We start from the raw sequence: 26,469 nt of genomic DNA on the forward strand, positions 1-26,469 counted from the left end.
TGGCTCATTTTCGCCTCTCATTATACATTCATGTATTCGTTTATATAATGCACAACACTGCGATTTCATTGGACAAATCTTAGTCATTTTTGACAGCATTGTGTATGATACTTGGACGGCAAAATTACTTCTCTTTGAATCTCGTGGCTGTAACTGCAACTTCAAGTGGCCTGTTTCTCTTGGTACAGTAGTTTTGTAGAATATGAAAGGGCCTTTTTGAACATCAGTGGATTGAATCTGCTGCTGAAAAAAAAATCCTCATTTAAATAATGAGATAGAAGGGAACTTTCTTCCCCTTGATCACTTGATCTCCTCAGAGTACTTCTGCTGAGCAATCCTTTTACGATTGCACCGTTATAACCCAAAATCACTGCAGATGACTGCCGCAGCTTTAGATACAGTTTTTGATCACTCCCGTGTTTCTCAGGGCACTACAACAGATCCTCACCGATATCGGCTCCTCAATAGGATCTGTAGGTGAGAGTGTGAAATGTCCATGACCATGTCAGATGTATTTTCCTGTCTATGGAAGGGGATTGACTCTCATGTAGAGCACAGAGGAGTGAGCAGCTCCGGCCTTCCAGATGTCCTAGACATAACAGAGGCTTGTCAGCTCTGTGGCTGGGCTCTAAATGGGTCACTCTCCACAATATCACACGGCTCCCTCACAATGACCCCACTGTTCTCCTGATATTAAAGCACACCAGGTGGCTCTCTATGAAAGTCATGGCCAGATAAATATGGGCTGCAGGCGTGTGTGAATAGGCAGAAAAACACATGCACAGACCTACACACTTGCTCACCCAAACTCACACAGTTGAAAGCCGCAGTAGGCTATCACAAATATCTCATTTGTCATGAAATCAGAGTTGCCTGTTTGAACTGCGGAATTGGTTCCTTTTGACATATCTGCATGTTTCATTGCACAGTGTAGCTCAAATTCAGCAAACGGAGAACGCTTTTGAGCACGTCAGTGAGCTATTTCTTTAAGCGCCTTTTAAAAAGGTATTGGATTTCTCTTCCATGATAAGATTCAGGGTATCTCGCGATGCAAACCTTTGATACGGTGAAAATGCATTTTTCATTGATCTGAAATTCACCTCTTCCAGCGCTGTATGCATGGCTGTAACGTAACAACATACTACACAGGGAGCTCTGCAGAGAGGAGGAGGGAGGTGGAAAAGAAACAGAGAGAGAGAAAGAGAGAGGGAGAGGGAAAGAGGGAGAGAGTAAAGTGGGTGGGTGGATGATGGAGTTGATGTGGTGGGGCGGAGGGCAGTTCAGTGATTTCTGATTTATGGTTTGATTACAGTCTTTCCATCCTGCTGAAGACTGGCTGTATTTGCCTGCATCACGTGAACTTTTTCTCACATGGCCTGGTGGTGCAGCAGACTCTGGCTAGTTCTGCTCCCCTGTAAAATGAAACACACACATGCACAGACGCATTTGCAAGCATATGCATGCGCGCACACACACACACACACACACACACACACACACTTGAATACACACTGATTGAGAGATAAAATGGAGAATGGCGCTTTTAGTCAGCTGAGCAGTCTTCCCTCCAGCAGCCTGGCAACCATTCAATACCATTTACCCCCAGGCTGGGAAATAATATTGATATTCATAAATGCACCTGGTAAAAAGGGACAAAAAGATGCAATACAATACACAGCAAGGTTCGAGCAGAGGTGTCCACCATCTTGGGGGCATCATGTTGCACTCATCACACTGAAAACCAGAACATTTATTACAGCAAATCTGAGATGAGAAACAAAAATCTCTTCATCAGGAACACCAATGCCACAGTTTGTGAGAGAAGCAGCCTCAGAAATTTAGACAATGGGCCTCTTTTTCACCTGTAGCTGACTGGATATTCTCTCCTGAGTGCTGCATTCCATTAATAGTCTATGAGTGATCAGGCCTTGGCAGGAAAGAAACACAGTGGCAAAGTGTGTTCCCTTTCTGTGCCATTAGTGTTTTCAACCCGCATTGATCCACCTGCATTTAGACCATGTGCATAGCATGAATAGGATGGAAGCTGCTCTGAAACAGCCAGTTACTGATATCAAGTCTCCCCAGGCATTCACTGAACTGCCATTCATTCCCCTTAGGCCTTTTACTTTGAATTCTCTAACTGCATATTTTAGATCAGGGACTCAAGCGGTTTCAGTGAAGCCGTACATTCAGGCTCACCTTGTCACCCAGGCTGATTAAAACATGTTCCTGTCAGGTGGAGACCCAGCAGATGGGCCAGGTCTCAATCTTTGACTTTGGAGACACTTTTGTTTATCTGTAAGTCTGGCTTTACAAGGTACAACTGCAACACAACTTCAGCTCTGTGCAACTCAGTTGTGTTGCAGTTCTGAAGGAGGACCATACGTGAAAATCTTGACCTGGGTTTGCATCATCATTTGGAATGTCCCATATGGATTTGGTGATATAGCAGCAGTAAAAGTTTCATAAAAGAAATTGAATGGAAATTGCTAGAAATTGCATTTTGCAAAGCCAGGCTAATGCTCTGTTCACTCAACATGCAACACAGCAACAGGTGGTCATTTTGGCGAATTAATGTTAAAAACACACGGCTGACACATGTCACCCTGTGACAGTCATGACAGACTACAACAAAAGTTGAGCTGCCCTCAACTTTTTTTAGCACTGCTGCAACAAATTTATTTTATAGAAAGTTGAGTTCACACATTGAACTCGCATTCTGCTTTCTCTCCAGAGTTCCGATCCTTAATGTTCGACTTCCTCCTGTTGAAAATGCAGGGAAATAATGTGCTGTTAGCACAAGACCAAAAAAAAAAAAAAATGTTAATCAACTTCGTCCATGGGGCCCAAGCTCATGACAACATTAATTACATCAATTGACACTTGATGGCAGACTTGGCAACAATGCAGCCCCTGGCCCTTGACTGTTCTGCAGCTTTATCACCTGAACCATAAGGTTACCAAAATTGAAATTATGATAGCTTATCTAAGTCGGCCTCAGGTTTTACTTTTAACTTTGCTTTCTATGTTTTTGCAGTCTGTACAGTCACATGGCCTGACCAGTAATCATAAACAAATATTCCTTTGCCTTGAAGCTAAATCCATCGGCCCTTAGTCCTACAAAGTTTTTATGTCTTTTGAGCCTGAAACATCCGACCTCCACGGATTTGTGGTTGAGCCATCATATACCCCATTCAGTCAGCCAACATGACAGAAGAGGACAGAGTGGACCTGATTGTTTTTGACAGTGCTTGAACTCCCCCAACGTGGCGGCAGCGGCACTCACACAGATCTCAAATTAACACCTGGTGAAAACTGATGTTAAAACCTGCGAACAGCAAAAAAGGCCAAGCAGAGTGGTGGCAGCAGGCGAGTATGTGGCAGCTGTAGCGTCGGCAGGTACATTTGAATATGAACGGCCCGAATGAAAGGTTATGACCCATAAAGAGGGGGAGCGATTTGAGCGAAGCGTGCAGAGGGGAGAAATGTCAGAGTGAGAATGGCAGGAAATGTGTTAGTGACAAGGAAAAAGCTGCCCCTGGTATTCTAGAGCCCCGATGAGTAAAAATAGGGCATTGGGCAAGAAGGCAGGAAACCAGCAGAGCGAGGCCTCTAGTAGGAATTTCTTCTGGGGAGCAGAGATAAGGGACTTAACTCCCTCCTGTCTGGACCGGCCGATTTTCACATCGTCATGTGATCACTGATCATTTATGGAGAGATGGACGGAGGAAGTGGAGATTGATGAATTGAATAAATTATTTGAGTTTTGAGTGACCTATGTGTGTGTGCGTCTCTATGCGTGTCACCATGTGTGTCTGTGTCTGTCTTTGTAGGTGTGTGTGCGTGTGTGTGTGAGTGTGTGCTTTCTGATGACTTGTCAGTTATTGAGCACTGACATGACTTTTTAATTAGGCCGGCACTTGCGATGGAAACCTACAAACACACACACACACACGCATGCACTTACACATTGCAGACACTTACACATACACGTTTTCATGTGCTAATCTACATCCCCCTTCAAGTCCCCAGCACACACACACACACATACACACACTGGGGTAATAGCGTAAGAGGTGGAAAGTACCGTGTGTGAGAAGCTGAGGTTCCTCAGGTTGGAGAGAGTGGAAGTTGGACAATAAACAGTGGCCTTATCAGCCTCTGGGCAGAGCTTCCAACCTGATAGCCCACCATATCACTCTAACTATTAGAAACAAATATGACCTCTACACTACTTGTTTCAGCCCACACGCTTCTATGAACAAGCAATTTTGATAGAAAGGACCGTTGTCGGTGAGTGTTTTACTCGTGATAAGACATAACCAAGTGCAGTACATCAGAGAACATTGATTTGGTACATTTTAGACCTTTGGATGCATTTACCTTGACCCAGTGCTTTTGTCCCCCTGCATCACAGTGATGTTTGCTGTGTTATTTGATTTGCCTACAGTCAGTGTGGCCTGTTACAGTAGGTGACATCACTGAAACGGGATTTATCAGGATTTTACAAATCAAATTTGCAGGCCTGGCGGGGTGTGAGATCGATGCCCCTAAAGAGGAGGGAGAAAACAAGGTGATAATGACACCACTGATTAATTTGTGCTGTAATATTCTGAGGTACTTAGCAGCTGTTGATCTCAGGAGATTGAAAATGAGTGTGAGCTGCGAAACCAGGATAACTATAATAATAATAATAATAATTGAGAAGGGGAGTCAAGCTGTAAACAGGGTGGCTTGACGGTGTCCAGCAGTCCCAGTTTTGCCAGTCTTTTTTTTTTTTTTTTTTTTTTTTTTTTTTTTACCATGGACAGCTGACATTGTCTCCCACTTGTATAAAATGTTTCATGACCCTGGGGCAAAGGATATTTGAGATAACACATTTGAACACAGATTGTTAATAACACTGGTGGGAATGAGGAGATCAGCTTAGAAGTTACATTTTTTTTTTTTAATGCAGGTTTTCTGCAGGCCTCTGACAGAATGGTGAAATATACTTTATGGTAATGAGAACTCAAAGACAGAGCTGCTCACATTGACAAGAGGTACAGCATTGCGTAAACGTCCTTATCTGTCCTTATTGTGTCCAGTTGCTGTCATATTGAGGACACAGCCTTCCTTCCAGCAATATTACAATACGAGACAGTAACCTAAATACCTGTCTGTCTCTCTCTGTCTGTCTGTCTGTCTGACTTTCTCTCTCTCTCTATCTCTATCTCTGTCTCTCTCTCTCTCTCTCTCTCTCTCTCTCTCTTTCTCCCCACCCCCTCCACACACACGCGCCCCACCCTCTCATGGTCACTCTCTAAGTGATTGCTACATTTCATCTCATGGTAAATCGGCCGTCAGCCCGGTGAGCTATCATTATGCAAATGATGGCAATTCAATTTCAGTTGGTCGGAGGGGGAATTTCTAATTAGGGTAAGGCACGGCACTCAAGATGGAGAGAGAGACAGAAAGACACAGAGAAAGGAAAGTAGAGATGCTGTAAACGGATGGAGAGAGACTGCTGGAAGAGTAGAAGTATCCACTGATGTCGACACCTGCATCACAATTATACTCTTCAGCTCACTGCAAGTTTCTGCCTCCCCCTCCTCTTATTGTTTTATTAGCATACAGTTCAGTTCAGTGCACGTGTTTCATGATCCAAACTACATTCTTCTGAGCTTTTCCAAAAAAGGAGCCACAGCCAAGTTAAATGTATAAATACTATAACAGCATCACTATAACTCATTTTGTGTCCCAACTCAATATTTAAGAAATAACATTAATGTACAAAAAACAGTGACATTTCTAGACACACTGGTGTTATGTTAGTTATGTTAGTGCACTGACGAACAACATAGATTAGCAAAATACATAGGGGAAGAAATGATGCTCATGAGGTCTAAAGTTAATAATCTATATTTGACTCAGCTGTTGCTCATATCATTCCATTTGTGTCAAGTTCATCTTAGGTTCAGTGTGAAGAGAGCTCTTACTGTAAAGCAGAATAATTTTGCAAGTTATATAAAAACATATCTTCACATAATCTCCTATGTAGGAGAAAATATCTTTTACATATGACGTAATATCTCCCACATAGGGGTGTTTCCTATGTAGGAGATAATATAGAAAAAAAAAATCATGCAGTCATTCATGCAGTGGCCTTTCAGCGGCGCTGCATTTTCTATGCGGCTGTGTGCTGCTGCTCTACAGCAAACATTTATTGTTAGTTAACTGAGAAGGTGAAACCTTTTCTTTATAGATGTCACCCTGAAAAAGTCATATTTTTCTGTCACAGCACCGCGGCACATGTGAAACACCAAATGTACCTCCTTCTTATGCCCTTCACTATAATTGTACAGCACTTTGGTCGATGGACTGTATGTATCTACCTCATTCCTGCTGGATTCATAACCTTTCTGTAATGCTTAAGTGTGTGTTTGTATCATGAATATTTACATTAAAGATTGCCATAAGATTCTAGCCTGTAATTGAATTTCGGTTTCAATATTTTGCCGTTATGTTTTGTATAGAAACTTGCATCTGTAGGCTTGTTAGATTATGTCCACTATTCAACTGATCAATTTTTGATTCAGAAAGTAACCTACATTGCATTAAGTATAACAGCAATAACTAACAGTGGCATGCTCTAAAGGAGTGGAGCTGTAAACAACAAATATTTTATGTATGTGTTGCTATCCTGGTGTAATCTGGGGAGATATGGTCCAAACATGAATATATACTGCAGAAATATGTCACCACTGTGTCCCTTTTTAAGGTGAGTCTGCATTGCTGGAGATGGTTTCAGCCGGGTCTCTGTGTTTTCTGTGCTGATGATGCTGCTGTCATATACTTGAGGGTGATCACACAGTAACAGCAAAACTTGTGGAATGATAAGCATTGATTCTATCATTTTGTTGGTTGCCAGTAATTTATTTTTATTACACGATTTCCTTAAACGAAACACTTCCATTCAGTTTGTCATTACTGTTTAAAATGAGCACAATAGTTTCACGCTTAAACAAGATGAGAGAAGCAGTTGGTCTTTTTACATGATTTACATGTTTACATGCCGGCAGAATAAACTGACCACTCCCTGGTGCTGACTGAAGTAACCTAGTATTTGAGTTTCCAGAGAGAGATGTGGAAATTGGAATTTACTTAAACACACACACAAACACACACTTGTTTCCTGCCTCACCACTATCAGATTTCACCATAACAATTACAGCCGCGATTCTGACCTCTCACACCATGTTCATCGCAGCCATGGGCCTTTATCTGTTGGAAATAAAAACCTCAGGCTTCAGGTGCTGCTGTCGGGAAACCTGTTGGAAAAGATAGGTGCTGCTCACGGCAACCTGGAGATTTTGTTTGAGGATGTGGAGTGACAAGTAATGATGTTTTGCACTGTATACACTTCAAGTTATAGCCAACCAGTGTGGTGCGTACAGAAAGAAACACGTCTGTGTACTTCTGTAAGAGCTGGTGCAGGTTTACCTGGATTTGTCTGGGTATCCACATTAGATAACGTGTGTAAAAAACACACACACACACTTCCCTCGATCTGAATAGAACAGCATACAATCAACCATAAGAGAAAGCTGCCACACATCCTGTAAGCAGCTCACAGTTCCATTATGGTTTACAGCAGACATTTAGTTAGTTAACTGGGATGGTAAAACCTTGTTTATGCTGGATTTGGCTAAACTTCACTGGCCTTTCTATCCTGCACTAAGCCCTTCATTTTGCATGCCATTCTCTCATTCAAAACAGCCTAGTTATTGTAATATTTTATGAGAGGAAAGACAGAAGTTTGCCTCTTCCAAATAAAGCCAAGACTTTAGTTTATTTAGTTCAGTATGTAAAAATTGTATTCCAAAAAATAAATAAATAAATAAAAAGGAATTCATGCGATGTCTGTGAAAGACAAGGTGAATAAAGTTTTTGTTGATATTAAGTCATAAATATGAGCTATTATCTACTTTCTAGCAGATAATGCTAGAAAAAAAAAATCTCCTTGCCTTTTAGGTCCTCTGTGGATGTCTTATTTAGCATAATTTTAAAATATTTTGTGTCCATATGTGTATTAAGTTATGTCGTACAAATTAGAAAATGATCAGAAGCCTTACTGTAATTTGCACAGGTTGATAGAGTGGTGTTGGAATATTGAAACATTTATGATTTCAAAACGATGATTAAAATTCATGTATTTGCAGCGCAGCCACAGGTGAGGTGTGTGACTTGCATTTGAGCAAGAGCAGATTTGTGCTGAGGTAAAGCTGGTCCGGCAAAGTACAAATGAGTGCCTTTTTTTTTTTTTTTTTTTTTATTCCTTTCAATTCCTCAGCGATCAATAGAAGAGCAGGGACATCCCTGTAATGAAGCAGTGAGGTTGTCTATGCTGTTATTTATTCAGCAGCACAGAGGGACAACATGTTCCCAGCAGGGAAATGAAAAGAAAAAAAAACCTCTGGCAAGGGGCCAAATGACATCTTAGCTGCTGTGGTCTAAACAGTTTCTTTTTGATTAAGTGAATGTGCACCCTTTGCCTGCATATGGCGGTTTGTTTGCATACTTAAGTTGTGCATATGTGTGTGTTTATGTGTGTGCATGTGTTATTTTCAGTTGGTTGTTAACATTCATTTACATTTTGATTTATTTTTTGGTTGATGTGAACCTCAGTGTCACATTCTGTCCAGTTTGTCTTTTTTTGTGCGTGTGTGTTTGTGTGCACTGTGTGTGTGTGTGTGTGTGTGTACGTGCTGTGCACAATCATGCATATATGTACGTGTGGGTGTGTGAATAAGTGGGTTTGTCTACACTCACCCACACACATACGCGCACACGCACACACATGCACGCACACACACACACACGCACACGTGCACACACACACACAGAACAGAGGATTCAGCTGAGATCAGCAGCTCACCCTAGGCTGTCAAATATTCTGTCAGCACAGCCCAAGAATCACAATTGGACTCTTTGGGAGGCATTAATTCAAAGCACCGTAACAATGCTCTCTGAAACCAAATCAACTCTGCCTGTAGTCAGCATATCAACTCACTACTAGCTCTCTCCCTCTATCTCGCTATCTCTATCTCTGTCTCTCTCTCTCTCTTTCTACTTGCTTCCTCTAATTTTCTCACTCCCTCACTTTCCCCCAGCAGCCTCTCTTTGCTGTCTTTCCTCTGTGCTGCCTCCTCATTTCTTATCCTCTCTCCCTCTGTCTCTCTCTCTTTTTCTCCAAAATGTGATTTAGTTGACTTACTGTACGAGAGTGCCTAACATAGACAAAGTGGCTTTCTCCGCCGTTCAGGTCCTATGAAGGTAATACTGTTATTTGAAGTGAATACAGCTGAGCTGTGTATTAGCAGAGCAGTCCACTGTATGCGAAATATTCTGTGGTTAAATTTGCTGCCCTAAAGATAATGTTAATTTGTGGGATTTTCTCGAACATTTATCATTACTCACACTCCACATCCAGTTGTACTTTTTTTTTCAGTCCTTTTCCATACCAAAGGAAAGAAGGAAATTTTGAGATCTCATTGTAATCTGACATTGTGAATATATGCGATACCTTTTGACACACTTTGTGGCCTTAACATCGATACAAATGTGAAAATTTGGTACAGTGTGATCGGTGTTGCTTTCTGATGCCCTGTCCTACTAGAGGCAACACAAGCACCTTTATATTTCAGTCACAGATAGTCCCATTGAGTCAGATGAGAAACACAACCTGACATTTGGGAATCTCTGCTCACTCCTCAGCTGTAGCCCAATTTGTTAAGGGATTATTCCCCCCAGCCTCTGCCTGCATTAAAATAATCTAGCCTTTGCGTATACCTCTCTTAGAAAAAGAGGAACATCCCCTGTTTTTGTATTAGCTAAATCTTCTCCAAACCATCTGTTTTCTGCCTGTAATGCTCTACTTTTGGCCAGCTCACAGCAGTAGCGCTGGCTCTGCCTGTCAGTTGTCGGCTGTCAGTGGTATTGTTGTAACACTATGTTGTTTTGCTTTCAGCAGACTGCCTCATAAAAAAGATGAGGGGTTTTGAAAAAAAAATGAAAATGAAAAGTTTCTTTTTTCCCACTGTATCAAAGAAAGCAAGGGCACTGCACTTTATTAATATGCTCCATCTCTCCGGCTTTTGAGTCAAACATAATACAATGGGCAGGAGCGTGTGTGTGTGTTTGTGTGTGTGTGTGTTTGTGTGTATGGTAAGTGAGAGATAAAGTTAGAGAGAGAGAGAGAGATCAAAGTTCTTGTCATTGTAGGTTACTAAGGTGCTTGTCGGCCTTGGGTAGAGGTATGGAGTTAAAGAAGTTATCATGACATTGAATGGCACAATGGCAGCCTTCTGTATAGAAAATGGTTTGAAAGTAAATAGTAAAAGACGCATTTCATCAACTGATTGCTTGTCTCTTTACCTCCACTGTGAAGTGAGGTTTGCTTACCTTTTTCTTTCTTTTGACTTGAACAAATTCACTATTTTATTGTAAACTTGCATTTTGCACTTTGATGGGTCTCACAGCGAGCTGCACTTGACCATGAATCGGAGCCAAATCTTTGCAGCAATAAATTATATTATTTTCCCAAATGGAGAGTTTCTCAGTAGCAATGTGTAATCCACTCAGTGATTTGCTTTTCAGTCAGCTGTACCCAGTATCTAAGCTTGGGGATGATTTTTAGCTGGTCTCGTTGAATTTCAAATCTTGTGGCCATGCACTATATAAAGCATGCTGCATCCACTCTCTGTGACAGCCCTGCACAGCTCCAAGTAGACAGATGAGCAACACATAGACAGAGGGAGAGAGAAAGAGATGAAATGAGAAGACCAACACAGGCTCATTATTGTTATTATCATTATTATTATTTTTAATGAGCATAGACAATTGTTTATGTGCAGTGGACATGAATTATGAGAATATTTTGTTCCTTCCGCCACTAATTTGTTTTTCTTACACAAGCACTAATTTGTTTGTCACAGGTTACCTAATGATTAGGTTTAAGCAAGTCACACAACTTTGGTTCAGATGAAGCCGCTGAAACATCATTGTTTCTGTAAGATTACAGTCATGGTTTAAAAAATTAAACTTACAGTATAGAAAATGACTTGGGAATTGAACCCATTTGGAATTAAAAGTGAACGTACACATGCACCCACCAGCCCGGCATCACTGCCTTTATTTTCCACCACACTTTGTCATTGTCATTGTCAAACTACTGCCTGTTTCTACAACCAAGCCTCCTCCACGTAATCCTTTTGTGATGGGACAATGTATGTAATTCTCTCACTTGCATGCACCGGGCACATATTTGGATTTTAAAGACACTGTACTCATCACACTAAATTTTAGAAGACCAGGCTGTTAAGAGAGAGGAGAAGACTAAAGGAGCGATGCAGAGATAAGTGTGGATGTATAGAGGGAGGGAGAGAGAGAGACTTATGTCACAGGCTCTATTTAAGTATCTACAGCAGATGTCTCCTATTGCCCACCAGTGTAAATTACGCCGTGTTGACCGTAGGATCAACACAAACTGAAACTATTGGAGGCCATATATAAACAGAGGATAAGGCAGCAAGAGGAAGGGTGGAGGCCCAGTGGAGAGGAGACGAGAGGAGAGGGGAGGGGAAGAGCTGAGAGAAGAGAACAAGAAACACAACAAGAGAGGAAAGCAGTGTTAAATTAGATTTGAATCCTGATAATGCTTATATAATAAATTGTTCCCACCGTGGCAGCACAAGTGTAGGCATAATTATGCATACATGCAAGCCCATGTGCACGTACCCTTGGAATGGATGGAGAGTCACTGGAAAACCTGCTCCTGCTCAGCTATAAATAGCTTCAGCTCAACCATGGGGTTGGCTAGCTATTCCCAATGGCGTGATCAGTAGTTGGAGTGTCAGTCGTGCCCGGAGGCAGGTAGCCCCTGGGTTCGTGTCCTGGTTATGGTCGAGCTGCTTAGGCCTTAGTTGACATCTCTTTCACACACACACACACACACACACAACCCTTTCTCTCGCTCATTGAATCCCAGCCGTGGTAGTTGGCGGTAAATAATGCATCAAATACAAACAAATAGAACATGACATGCTAATTAACACATACGCTGAATAAAACTTTTTTTTTTCTTTCCCCCTTAGAGATGTTCAGCTTGTCTGACTTACAAGGGATTTATTGTCTGTATACAGTATACTGTATCTATGCATAGAGTGTCTTGGCAGTGCAGCCTTACAAATTCACACACGGCACTCTTACAACCATTTGCGTCCTGCCCACTCATCAAAAAATATCCAGGCAAACACAGAAATCCGTGTGCACTCACAATATGTGCCTGTATTTCTTCTCAATAAAGCAAACTCAGTTGTGCTACATGGGGCCCATTGTAACTGATGTGTGCTTCGCAGTATTATAGTGGCTAGTGTAAGAGTTGACTGAAGTGCAGTGCTTTTCACAATAGAGTCTTCCTGAATAAACACTCATCTAAACCTGATATTACTTACACTTTGGCCATACATCAATGCCTGGTCGTCCTCCGTTCATATTATGCAGCTGCTGGTGCATCTATGGGAGAGGAAGTTGTGTGCTATACAGGAGTTCCGCAAATATCAGGCTTTAAATAGCTGCATTACGACGCCAGTCATGCTGTATTTATAGAAAGTCAAACTTTTCTTTGGTAATCTTGGCTCTTTTGAACACATTCAGCAGAGTGCACCTTTTAATAATTCCTAATCGTCCACAAATCACACATCAGCGGTTGCTTCTTTTATCTGAGATGAACTGTTGCGTACTTTATCCTCAGCTGTTTGATCTACATTAGAGTCCACATTCTGTAAAATATTAAAAGCAAAATATGCCACGATGCTTGATCTGGTGCACTTTAGTCCCTCTCTTCTTTTGAAATATACATGTAAACATAAGTGTTTTCAAGGCCTAGGCTGGATCTCGAAAGATGGATGACAGGGATATTTCAGTGGGTCTCTGAATTGTTGTGGAGAAATTAATATCAAAAGCTTTTGATGATAACATGTTGTTAAATCCTTCCCATGTCTCTGCAAAGTGACTGCATATTCAAAGCCAAGTAGCCTAAAACATGTTAATGGTACGACTGTATATTTCCACTGTGAGTTTTTTTTTTTTTTTTTTGGTAACCCTTTACAGAGAAATACTTCAAATTCACCTCTTAGAGTTGCATACATTTCTAACCATAACCCAGATCACAGTGCTTAATATAATTAACTCATCTGTAGTCATATCAGATGAAATCACATTCAGTGAAAAATACACTGAAGGAAGTGCAAACCAATATAGTGCAGTTCAATCAGTTTTGTCTCAGGCTAAACAACGTGTAAACCACTGAAAATGTGATTCATGCTCATTTATTGACTGTCAGACCACCATTCTAGAAACCTGACTGATATTATATAACATGATTACATAATGGGACTGACAGGATAATGTGCTCTATCAGTTGAAATAGCAGCATTTGTTTGTTTCTGAAAGGCAGCATAGAAGGGAGTAGAATGGGGCTTCGTGGGCATTGAATGCCCATTGGGAATGAGAGTAATGTTGTGTATTATTGATCCTCTGATGTCAAATGTAGTTTCAGTGTGCATACATTGTTGAGTGAATGCTTGAATGCATACTGTACATACAGTATGGGACACCACCTGCCTGCCTGTCCACCGGGGTTCACAAAATACATAGAGATGCATAAGAGTGTGAGTGCATGTGTGTCTGTGTGAGTTTACGACCATACATTTAAGTGCATTTGTGCATGTAGGGATGTGTGCATGTGTGTGTGCATCTGTATGTGTGTGTATGTAAGTACTGTATACCATAGATGAGTGATAGGATTTCCCTATAAGCCGGTCTGGGCCTTGCATTCCTCTCATCGGTGGAGTCCGATGTATTTAGGCCTTTCAGCTAATCTGGGAAGAATGTCGGGTACAGACACACATGTGTTCCATTAAGTCCAGATCTGTGTAAATAATATAACATGCTGCAGCTAACATTACAGGTAACTATACCCCACAGCTGTGCCTTTGGCTTTACTGTGCCACAGCACCCAGCCTATAAAAAGGCAAAGCCAACATCGATGCTCGTATCAAATGAGTAGATGTATTGCAGTGCATACTGCACTTTAGGAGGCTATTGATTTTCAAGTTAAGAAAGCCCATGAAAAATTATCATCAAACAATGTGTTGACAGACATTTAAATCATTCCATGTATTTCAGATTATACAGTGTTGTCCCTCAGTCTAACGCTCACATTTAGCCTAACCACTTTTTCAGCATGCTGACCTGTTTCGCTGTGTGCTCTGAATTTGTTGTCTGCATCAGTATAGCCAGAATCATATCGTATTAATGGTGGCATATTTGTTTTCATTGTGTTCTACTTCTGCGGTAAATGTACACAGTTACATGCATACACACACACACACACACACACACACACACACACACGTTTGTCACGTGGCTACAGTACTGCAAGATAGCATATCACAGCCATATAGCTCTACTCCCCCCTGTTATTATGGTTCCACATCCATACATTGGCTCTGTGTGTTTGTTCTCTGCCTGGTCTGTGTGTGCTGATTGGCTTGGCCCTGCCAAGCGACAGGACGGTGTTTGCTTTGCTGTCTGTCGGCCTGCCTGGGGAAGTCCCCCTTGTCCCCAAACAGGCCCAGCTCCGAGAGGCATGGTTCAGAGGATGCCAGCCTCTTCCTGGTGTGGTGCAGCATCTTCCTGTGGCTACAAACCAAAAGTTAGTTGGAACAACAGAATTAGAGATGAATATTTCTTGTTTCCTTTAGTTTTCAGGGAGAAGTAACAGTAGACTGAGCAAACAAGTGAACACTACCTGATGCAGTATTTTGGTCAGAAAACAGAGTGTGGGAGGGAGAGGTTAAAAGGGAGAATTAGAGGTTAGACTCAGCTTGGTTTAGAGCAGTGATGGTAAATGGTAGAAGGATCACAGAAACAGCAGCCAGAAAGTGAAAGAGAGGTGACAAAGGCGAGAGTTACTGAAGTCAGGACCGGAGAACAAAAGAAAGGTGTCGGAGAACAAGTGTAAAGAACAATTCTCCTTGCACTTGCGAGCTGTTGTGAGCCAGCGCGTAAATGTTAGGAGTTTGGCTGTTGCTGTGCTGGGTGCCAGCGCTCCTAATGAGTCTGTCAAGGCCAGTTAGTGCAGCCAGGCCTGCCTGTGTCCCCTCCAGGCCACAGACAGCTGTTATTAGCCCCGTAATGGCATGCCACGGGGCCAGATTAGCCTGGCACACTGGAGAAATATCAAACATTCACTTACTGTGGCTCCTTTGCTGGCTAAAGCAGCTATTCTGTGAGGCATTCATTTAGCTGCTACACTGGCTTGCGAGCTTAGGAGAACACAAAACAAAAAAGTCTCCTTTGGGAGATGGATTTACTGTACAGTGGCTCCTTAGCACGGTTCAAAGCAAATGAGCTAGAGAATAAACTGCAAGACAGCACTAGGCCCCCAGAAAGCAACATTACATTACACACCTGCTGATCATACGTGTTATTACACAGCTCTGCGGAATACTCAATTCTGATTGGTCAGCGACAGCGCTCTGTGGTCCAGCATTTCTCATTGTACCGTGGTCTGGGTGAACCCATGCTTCTGATTGGCTGGAGAGTGTGCATTGAAACCATTTAATGCCGACATAGCCCGGCTCAAGTTAAATAACTGTTCTAACCTCACATTTTGGCTGTAAAGTTTTAAACCAACATATGTAATCAATTTAAGTGAAGCTGAAATGAAACTGAGCAAGCTCAGTTTCTTTGTTATGTGTGCCATGTTGGCAAATCCATATTGTTAACATGCCATGGCTCAAGTTGAATAATGTTTGTCTAATGAGCTTGTAGCATCCCTGTTGTTAGACAGTCTGACCTGTACAAAAATAGTGCAATCGGAGAATATTTATTCTCAGAGCATATCGCTACCTAAATTAATGGTGGTCATGGTACCAGCGAGATAATCCACTTTGAGGTGTGTGTTAAAGGGTGTTACATGACATGGAGGCAAAATATCCACAAACTGACCGTTGCTATATGGACGGTCACTTCAAGCAAAGTTTGATAGCACTCTGCGCAAAAAGGTCTAGTCCATTTACATTCATCAAGTAGTTAACAACGTCCTACTGGAACTGTTATAGCAGTGATATCATTGATATAACTGACTTTTAATTTTTTTAATCTTTAACTTGCATGCATTTGGAGAGCATTAAAAATTCGATTCATGGTTGGATGTTGAACTATCACCAGAAAAGAAAACCAAAAGAAAACAGCAACAAAATAAGAAAGAAAGTAAAGTGTAAAGTGTGGGGGCCTAGTTTCAGTGTTAAATCTACCGACAGTTTGTTTTAGCAAAGTTTGAAGGCTAATAAAATAACCTGAAAATATACATTTTTTGCCAAGTTGCTGGTTATTTCCTAAGTAGCTGAGTCGTAAGCAGGATAATGTGCAGCCAGCAGGGCCCCTGAGCATCACGTAGGGGTCCTGATCACCCTGTTGGGGTTTATGTTATGATAATGACGGGCTTGCTGTACATTATCACTCATGCTGCATCCATATTACCTAGACTTGAAGAAGTGTTATTCAGTTTTTGACGTGAACACTTCACACAGTCGTACTGAAGCAGTGGGAGTGTTTCCTACCTCTGCCTTCCTTCCCATATGGCACACGGCGCTATTTATTGCCTTGTTGAGTTCCTATCAGATTGTTGAACAGTCCCTTTTGGAGTGTTACATCACCACACTGGGGGAAAAATGTAAATGTAGTTTTTCTGACCCAGCGGGGCTATTTTGTTGAGCTTTGGGTTGTCAGGACAGAGCCGGGTTGCAGAGAGTTGTATGTGCGAGCTCCCCTCAATAGTGCTGAGTCAACATTATGTGAACCATATCGACAAGATGGCCATTGCTGTCCACTCATCCGTTTTCACCTTTCATAATGAGCGTGGGAAGCCAAAACCTTACACAGCAAGTGCTCTTGCTCTGCCTCAGGGGAAATCCTACACTATGTACTGTCTGCCATAGACCTACAGCGTTCAGCATACTTTTACACATTGCTTTTCATATAACACTGCTTTAGTTATAAATGATCCTCTTTGAGTCTGCAGTATTTTGAATAATATGCTTTGTGCATGGTCTATTGGGTAAGCTTTTGCATTGTGCATTTAATAACATTGCTTATACTGGGTATCACTGCTTGGTAATCATTTTGCATTTGGGCCCATAAATGCAATCTGTAAAGGTGTGTTTATAGTAGCTCCCCTATAAAAACTGAGGCCTGTTATTCTCTGCATGTGCTGAATGTGTATTTGCCAGCACCATGTGACTGACAAGAAATGAACGGCAAAGCCAGTTTTGGTTGGTTCAGGGACATTCTCCTCGCTCAGTTGTTAAATATAGTTAAATATATCTCACTGCATAGCAATCTGAAGCCCTGCCCTGAAATGTGTGCGCTTGCTTCTCTGTGTTTGCATGTGTGCATGTGCCCATGTGTGCGTGCTTTTATGTTTGAGTGTGCTCATGCATGTACCGCATGTGTGTTTCGTGTTTTTGTGTATTGTGAGCAGACGGAATGAAAGGGTGATGGGGGGAAAAAGAGACAGTGAGTGAAACAAGAAAGAATGAAACTGTGTGTGTGTGTGTGTGTGTGTGTGAGATAGAGATGGGAAAACAGAGAAAGAGAAAATGTGATATTGTTCTGGATTACTGTGCTGTGTTTTTTTTACTTTGCCTCAATAATCTGCAGCAGAGCCTCATTAGGGCTCTGCATGTGCCATTACCATACAAGCCATTACCTACTGCACATTGCAGGCTGCGCCACACACTCATTTCCTTCTACAAATTCATCTTCTATCCTCTGACCTACACCAAGCCAGTATCCACACAAGCAGCTCCGGCATTTATTTTAATGCAGCAGACAGAATAGGTGAGGTAGAGTCAGTCCCTCTCTCACGTTGCTCACATGCACCTCGTTTACAAACGTCAAAAAGAGAAAGTTCCCTCTCATGTAATCACATAACACATAGACAGTTATGATTATGGGTGGGAGTGTTTGGCGTGGCAGATATTCATTCGAGTCATGATTCACTACTTGGCATTTTGCCACAAGAACAATTTTTGGAACGATTCAACTGGATTCGAGTTTGTAAACCACAATTCAAGCCAGTGATTCGATTCAGGACAAAACCTTTGCAGCCCTTAAATAAACGCAGTCACATAAGAAAGTCCTTTTTTAATTTTCTGAAATGTGGAAAAATCAAACAGAATTGTCTATTGCAGTTCAAAATATTCTGCCATCAACATGTCAGCGCTTATTTTATTTTATTTTTTTTAAGAACCAGGAATGATGCGATTCAAAGCGTTTCATCAGCAGATTGATGCAGTTGAGTCAGCATAATTTATTATAAATGCATCCATGCAATGAATGAATCATTACACGCGTATTGTTTATTTATTTATTTTTTTTACTCAATTTTATACAAATCAGAAACAGAATGCAAACGACTGACCGGCTGCCATTGAAGACAGAAGTGAATGTGGGAAGGCGGTTGAATTTCAAGACATAGCAGAGATGCAGTGAGATGAGTCTGTTTCAGAGAGAGAGAGGAGGCAGAGAGAGAGACCCAGAGAAAGAGAGAGCGAGAGATGTGAAGTGCATCGTGGGATATACCCCCGCTGTGGTTGTGGGCCATGGTGTAAACCCCACTGAGCTGAACGTTCTTTCTCTGGCAGAGATCACTTGTTGAGAATCATTACCCTCCTAAGTAGCGAAGGCTGTGCCACCACTCCTACAGGTTGTGTTACACATCACAGACCCCAAGCAGAAGTAGGAAGTGGATGGAGGAGTGAGGCTTAGAGCTATGCATGTGTACATTTAGATGCACTTAACTAATCATTTACATTACTCGCTAAACAGACCGATACAAAGCAAAATGGAGTCAGGCGACTACAGTGGAGCCCACCACGTACAGGCAGGCACCCCGGCTACTGATCTCAATAGCTTAGTTCCACTAGTGCGGCTACTGAGCGAACCTTATCCAGTTATTATGTATGGTACATCACCATGATGTGATGAGATTCAACATGGCAGGCAAATGTGTGGGCTTTCTGACTTGCTGAGGCAATTTATGGAGCTAACACCGATAAACAGAACAAGCTCTATGAGCAGAACAATGTGCAACAACAGCACAGTCCCAGCTCTTTGGTTTGACAAACTTCAGGTGTGGAGTTGCAGGCATTTGAGTGAACTTAATGTGATCCAAATTAAATTCAGACATGAGTCTTTTTGTCTCTCATGTGGTTGTATGCATCTTGCTGGTCGTGGATGATCAGTGCTTGGTTGTGGTTCATATTCAAAGTTGCTTTTTTTCTCTCCAACGTTTTTGTTTTTGAGAAGAGTCTGTACCAAGTTGTGGAATGTGTTTACAAGGAAGAATATGCACTTAAAATTTCTCTCTGTCTGTCTCTCCCTCCCTCCAGAGCAGATACGGTGCTGCAGATCGAGGTGTGAGACTCTACAGTTCCCTGCCCATGCGCCCAAACCCTGACGGCAAGAGACTGCCCTCTACTGGGGTAAGACACCTCTGTGTCACCCTTCTCTCACCCCCTCTCCTCCTACTGTCCCTCACCCTTTGGTCTCAATCACACCTAAACTCATATGACATTATCCCTTAGCCATGGCGTGGTCACCACTGTAAGTCTCTTTCCCCCATCAGATTTTCCCAAACAACTTGTCCTGGGAATGAAGTGACAGTGCAGCATCAGTGCATGTAAAAAATAGAAAATGAAAGACATCTGATATCTTATATAGTTTATCCCTTTAGATAGGTAGGACACATTTAAATACTTCATCGTTCTTCACCCCCAATCCTCTGCTATCAGTGCACTTTGGGTTATTCCCACGCTCACTCTTTGCATCTAACCCCACTAGGATGGGTGAGGTTCCCACCCTGAAGTCAGCATTGGTCCCCACATGACTCCTAATAAAGCACCCATCTGACTTGGTGGTTTGTGTGGTATTTGTCTGCTGCATTAGCTTCTCACAGAAGCACACCACTTCAGCTGGCAGACCAAAAAACCTCCTGCTCCTGTGTTTATGTTAATTTCTTCATTTGTTTTTAAGTGTTTATCCATTCATGCGTTCATTCATTTTGAGCACTTGAGTCTTTTGGGTAACAACAATAATAAGAAGAAAAAGTTCAAAGATGTCAAAACGAAGGCTGTTTTCTTTAATGAGAAAAATAGCTGACAGGAAAGTTGACATGACTTTCCTCTGACAGGATGTGCTGTACTGTGCGTCTCCATGGTGCTTTCCATTCTCCCACACCTGACTCAACAGAGAAATGTCTGGGCAACTGTAAAAGACATAGGAGACAGGCCGCACATAATCACAGCTACAGTGCAGAGAGCTCGAAGCCTTTTGTGAATCCCATTTCCAGCCCTGCAGTGTGTTGACTGCACTTTTTTTTATTTTCTTGCCAATATTATGGACTGTAATAATCTTTTTTTTTTTTTTTTTTTTTTTTTTTTTTTTTTAATGAATTGGCCTGTTGACTGCTTACCTTGGTGAGCGGGGGTCTCCTGTTTCCTGAACACTGACTACACAGTAAAATAAGCGCCGTGGACAATAACTCCCATCACCTCATCCCAACAGCAGCTGAAGCAATCGCTTTTTAATCAATATAATGCACAAAACTAGAAGGAGTCTTTCTATTGGTTAAGACAATACTTGGGGAAAGAAAAAAAAAAAAAAGAGCTAAATTTTGAAGTTCAGCGGAACGGCACTTGCCATACTTTGACTTTGACAAACTGCTGGAACAGTAAGTCTACTTTGTTTGTGAAACCTTTATTTCTTTTTTAGCGGAAAAAAAAGAGAAAAGAAATCTTTCAGTATTGTGAAAATCATAATTAGAATCTAGCTTGCCTTACTTTTATGCATTTATGTAATGAAGGACAGAAAATGAAAGAACAATAGAGCAAAAGGAGAGAATTTAATTTCATATGTCTCCCTTTTTCATGTTTCACTCCATGCAAGTGCTTTTTGAATTATCTCCTCACTGCTCCGGGGCTCAATGAGAGAAAGAGTGGGTGAGTGAGTGAGTGAGAGAGAGGGGGGTAGAGAGAGAGAGAGAGAGAGAGAGGGAGAGAGTGAAAGCTCTGTAATATTGTTGGTGGGCACCTTTTTTAATTACAACAGAGATTGTATTGATGTCTCAGGCCACATGTCCTAAATCATTTATCAAGGGGGAGAGTGCTAACAAAGCATTTCTAAGAAACCCATCCCCTCCTGAGGCCTGGAATCATACGTTATCTAAAGTGAATATTGTAAATGCTGTTCTGTGGAGAGAACCACTTACAAATCATGGGAATGAGTTCCTTGTCAGGACACGTGTGAGGTAGTAAAGATATATATCCACTTTAATCTGATCCTCTGTTGCGCAAATTTAACTCCACATCTAAATCTCTATGCGCGAGTTATTTATAAAACGAAGCAGGGGCATGGTGAAAATGAGAAATAAACATTAGTGTAAAGAGGGGAAAATTTCAAAATCACCTTGTTGTCGTACGCAGCAACAATAACACGATTCCATCTCCTGTGCTGATTAGATTTCATCAAAAGAAAAGGAAAGAGAGAGAGAGAGAGAGAAAAAAAACAACACAGCAAAGCAAAATAGAAAGGAGACAGTATGTTCTATTTTTTCCCCACTCTTTGGTTTTTCTGTCATTTCCTTTTGTCTGTTATTACCTGGGTGCAGCTCCACTACAGTAGCAGACTGTAGCTACAGGCAGCATGGAGGAGGAGGAGAATAAAAACCACTTAACATGCAGGAGGAAACCAAACGTTTTTCCATTGCACTTATCAGGTGCTGCGGTGAGAGCAAGTGTCAAGGTGCAGTAGTTTGCTGCTGCTGCTACCCCTCCCCAACCCCCCCCAACACCCCAACCCCAACCCCTCTCACCTATCCTCCCCTTTTCTCACCCCTTTTCCTTCGCCCGTGCACCCCTTTCATTTTCCCCTGATGTCTATCTCCAGCCCCGCCTCCCCCTTTTCCCCACCCCACTCCCACCCCCCCACTTACCACCTCCTCTCATCGCTCTTGGTTCAGTTACAAGTGGGCTTGGCTCTTCCGCCAACCCCCCCAACTCCCCCCTACAAACCCCAACCTCTCCTTTCTTTTTTTTTTTTTTTTTAAATTCTTTGTCAAACTAACCTCCTCCTGCTCTTCTCCTCTACGTTTCCTGTCAAGGTGCACCCCCCTCAAACCCCCCCAACCTTTCCTTTCTTTCTTTCAAAGTCTATTATTGCTTTAAATACCTACAGTTGTTTTTTTTTTTTTTTTTTTTTTTTTTTAAGCACAGAGGGCATGACCCCCGGTGTTCTGCAGCGATCTTGCTACCCCTGCACGTACAGCAAAGTATTGTAGTATTGGTGGCCTTAAAGGAAAAATCCACCCTAAAATAGAGCTTTTGTTATTGCTGTTTTCTTGGACCGACATGAATTGTGAATACGAACCGCTCTCTCCCAAGCTCACAAAAAAAAAAAAAACATATTGTGTAATGAAATGCATATCTGTGTGCATCTGTTTCCATGTTTGTGTATGTTTGTTTATGCATGCACACACGCTCATATGTCCACATTTTTAGCTCTGTCCGCCTTGCCTACATCCATGGTCTAATGTGTTGAAGGTGGTACGCAGCACGCGTACAGCTACACAATAATGAAACCCAAGGCAGCCGCTATGGAGAGTTGTTTAAGCTCAGGCTGGGTTAGCATGTGTGTATTCTTTGCAGGGAGTCAAACTGTGCTAGCTGCTGTTGTAGCTGTTGTTATTGTTGTCATTGTTTTAGCTCCTCCGGTCTTGACAGTGATACACAGGGTAAAGGTTCAGAATCTCCTATAGCGCAGAGATGACAAGATCGTTTCAGGATTCCTTCTCTCCATCTCTCTCTCTCTCGCTCTCTCCCTCTTTGTCTTTCACTCTTTTTCCAAGCTGATTTGGAGCCTTGCATAGTCAATTATGTAGGGAGTGAGAGATGGAGTGGGGGCTCCGGCTTCCATATTTTGGTGTGATATTAATATTGCATGAGTGCTATTCTGTAGCGAATATCTAAGAGACTGCCTATTAAGGCAGCAGCAGGAGAAGAATGTGACAGACACACACATACAGTAACACACACACACACACACACACACACACACACAGATGCACACATGCACATACGCACAAACGCACACACACACAATCACACAGCCGGGGTGAAACAGGATCAGGCACAGGTCGTTATAATTAGTGTTTTCCAGATTTATTTTGGTGGGATAATAAGAGTGAGTCATTCTGCTGTTTAATATGTCATGTTTGTTTATCTCGACATGGTTCATATCACACCGTACAGTGAGCATCTTTGATGTCGGGGAGAACTGAGTGATGTTCCACAGTAATTGTGCTAAGAATGGAATATGTTAACTAACCAACTGAATAAACAAACAAAACAGATACACAAAATAAATGCACGCTGGAAGAAGACATAAACGGATGGATGGATAAATAAATAAATAAATAAGCTCGTTAGGCATTGGGAAAATAATTGTGCTATTCCATAACGGTATGGACCTTATGGCTGGCTGTTTCTTTTTTTGCTATGGGGTGGATATCAATGATGCATACAGTGACTGTCAGCAGTCACCAGGGAGGGTCCCCAGACATGACTTAGAGGCTTGTTATGGACACTTGGGGCTTTGTGGGTGCTAAGTGGCGGTGACACTGAGTACGTTTACCTGTATGTCTGTGTTAGTCAATCTTACCTTATGCCACCAAAAATAAAATGTTTAGGTTCATGAAGTGAAAAAGCTACCAGACGTTCATGTCTACACACTGCAGAACATCTCATTTAGTCTCATATTCAGTGTTGAAATCTTGTTTATCTTAAAACTACCAGTGGGATAAGATAATACCACTCCGTTCCAATGCAGTGTCACTTGTGTCAGGAGTTTTCTTCTGGGAACAGGTATAAATAAGACAGAATATGGTAGATCGGTCCACTAGGATCAAGAAAATGACATTTGATTCCAGGACATTCTGGAAACAAGTTGTTTAGCATTGGAAACAAGTGAGATTATCTCATCCCGCTGGCAGATTCCCTCACTTGGTTTAAGAAAAACAAGATTTTAAATACTGAATATGAGCCTACTGTGAAAGACTTGTTTAGATGGAGTTTTTTTTTTTTTTTTTTTCTTGCAGAGCAGTAATTTTAACCAGGCATAGATTACAGAATTGTAAGCAGAATCAAAATAACTCTTCAAAACCTCAGATTTGTCCTTTGGAAACCTCACATGTTAGATGTTTTTTAAAATCTGTAATTAAATAGGATTTGGTGTCCCATATGTAGAAAATGTGTTGGGAAGCTAAAATTGGACTAAATCAACTCACTTACTACGCATTGTAAAATGGAAAAATGCACAGGAGTTCATGGTGAAAATCGAATCAAAGTGCTGGTAGCATAGCTCTCATGGAGCTGAACGAGTGCTCCAAGCCATTCAGTTCAATTCAAATGGGCTTTATTGACAAGAGATACAGACATCTTTATGCAGTGTTTCTATATGTCGTGTACTGGGTGATATGGGATGGAACTATGTCAGTGGAGAGAGAGAGAGCTAGTTTAGTTCACTTGTGGAATAGGTGTATGAAAATGTTAATGTTAAAATGTTAAAAGACGCTAGGAATTTGACCAGGAATTTTCTGTCAGTGGTGCTTGGGTAAGCATTATGGCTGATTAATTTATTGAAACCGGGGCCTATGATATATTTCAAAGTAAAAACATGCTTAATATTGATATGGTGAAACAACTGCTGGATTACATATGAAAGGAAGCGGGTCGATTAAACATGATTGAAACCAAAACTGAGGACATTTAATTTATTTTGGTTGTGAAAAATATGTTTGTGCCACATTGTCTAAACAACAGGGCTTGCTGTGCTATTTTGGGATATCCAAATTTATTATCAGTGTGGAGGATGAGTTTCACTTTGCATTTTACTGCTGTTTTTATCATCACTTATGTGTGAAATTGTGTGGTAAGTGTCAAAATCCATTACTATTTTGGTTAAATGATGGAAACAGCCATAAATTGCACTGACATTTATTTGATTTCCTTTAATTTTGTCTCTTTTGACTGTATTGTAGGCATGTTGTTTGATTGTTTAAGTCAATTGCTACCAGCAGCTAGCTGGAATTGATATTGGCTGTACTGTACATTTCTATTTTTGGTGTCTTATAATCCTGTATAGGATGGGTCATTGACAAGATACAAAAAAACTTCATTCATATCCCTATGTTTTGGTTGCCAGGTGGTCTATCACCAAACAACTGCATATCAAAAATCTAATTAACAGTAGACAGTATTTTTTCCTCCCAGGACTCTGAGCTGCATTGTGATCACGGCTGTAAAAATGCCAAAGAAGTATTCCTTTGCGGTTTTCTGCTCCTTACAGTGGCATTACCAAACACAGTCTAGCCTACAAAGCCCAGTCTGGAGTCGACACAGCCAGTTAGTCCCGAGCCCAGAAGCATCATGCTGGGCCCGACGTCGAACAAGTGCTTGGTGACCTTACAGCACCAGCTGGAGTTTAAAGAAGTCTTTAAAAGGCTGATTCTCCACAGTAATATCATCGCTCATGCCTCAAAGACTCTGGATTAAGGCCCACTTTCCCTTGCTAAAATGTAACAAATGTGTGAAAAAACATCACAGCCAAAGCCAGCGCAGAGAGAGAGGGAGAGAGAGAGAGAGCGATGAGAGAGGGAGAGCGAGGAGGAATGAAGAGAGAGAGAGAGACAGAGAGGAAGAGAGAGAGAGAGAGAGAGAGAGAGACAGCAAGGGAGAGCGATAGAAGAAGCAGGGAAAGAGGGATAAAGAAAGCTAGAGAAACTCAACATCTTAACACCTCCCCCTCTGCCAGATATATCAATGTAGTTGGCTTTCTCTGAAATTCAAATGGCAAGAGGAAAAAAGACAGAAGGAAAAAAAAAGAAGAAAGAAACCTCTGGCTTTGGAGGGAGGGAGGGAGAGCAGGGAGGGGGGAGGAGGGAGGGGGGGGGCTGAGAAAAAGACCTGCCATCTATGTATTAGTGCTCTGTAAATATTACATGAGCTCCACATTCGCTCACTTGTTTGGCATTACTTCCACTGGATGGGTATATTATTTTAGAAACCATGCCTTGTTTATGGAGAGGCATGACCTACTTCCAGACACTGCTCTCTCTCTCTCTCTCTCTCTCTCTCTTTCTCTTCCTCTCTTTTTCCCTGTTTTTCTCTCTCTGTCCTTCTCTCTTGTCCTCTCTCTCTCTCCCTCTCTCTGTGTGTGTCTCTCCCTCTCTCGCTCTCCCTTATTCATTCTCAATCTGTGAAATCTCAACTGGTTGTCCCTGCTGAACAATTACGAGGCAGAGAG

At 41.7% G+C, this 26,469-nt stretch overlaps 1 protein-coding gene across 1 annotated transcript in view; it reads left to right on the forward strand.

Annotated features, from left to right (window-relative positions):
• Positions 1-26,469, forward strand: part of LOC115359914 (TOX high mobility group box family member 2) — a 98,340-nt gene that overhangs the window by 17,982 nt on the left and 53,889 nt on the right. The window contains 1 exon segment of the mRNA XM_074933715.1: positions 19,503-19,595. Within this exon segment, the coding sequence (XP_074789816.1) occupies positions 19,503-19,595 (93 nt within the window).

Source organism: Myripristis murdjan, chromosome 5 (genome assembly GCF_902150065.1).
Source record: "Myripristis murdjan chromosome 5, fMyrMur1.1, whole genome shotgun sequence".
NCBI classification, from domain to species: Eukaryota; Metazoa; Chordata; class Actinopteri; order Holocentriformes; family Holocentridae; genus Myripristis; species Myripristis murdjan.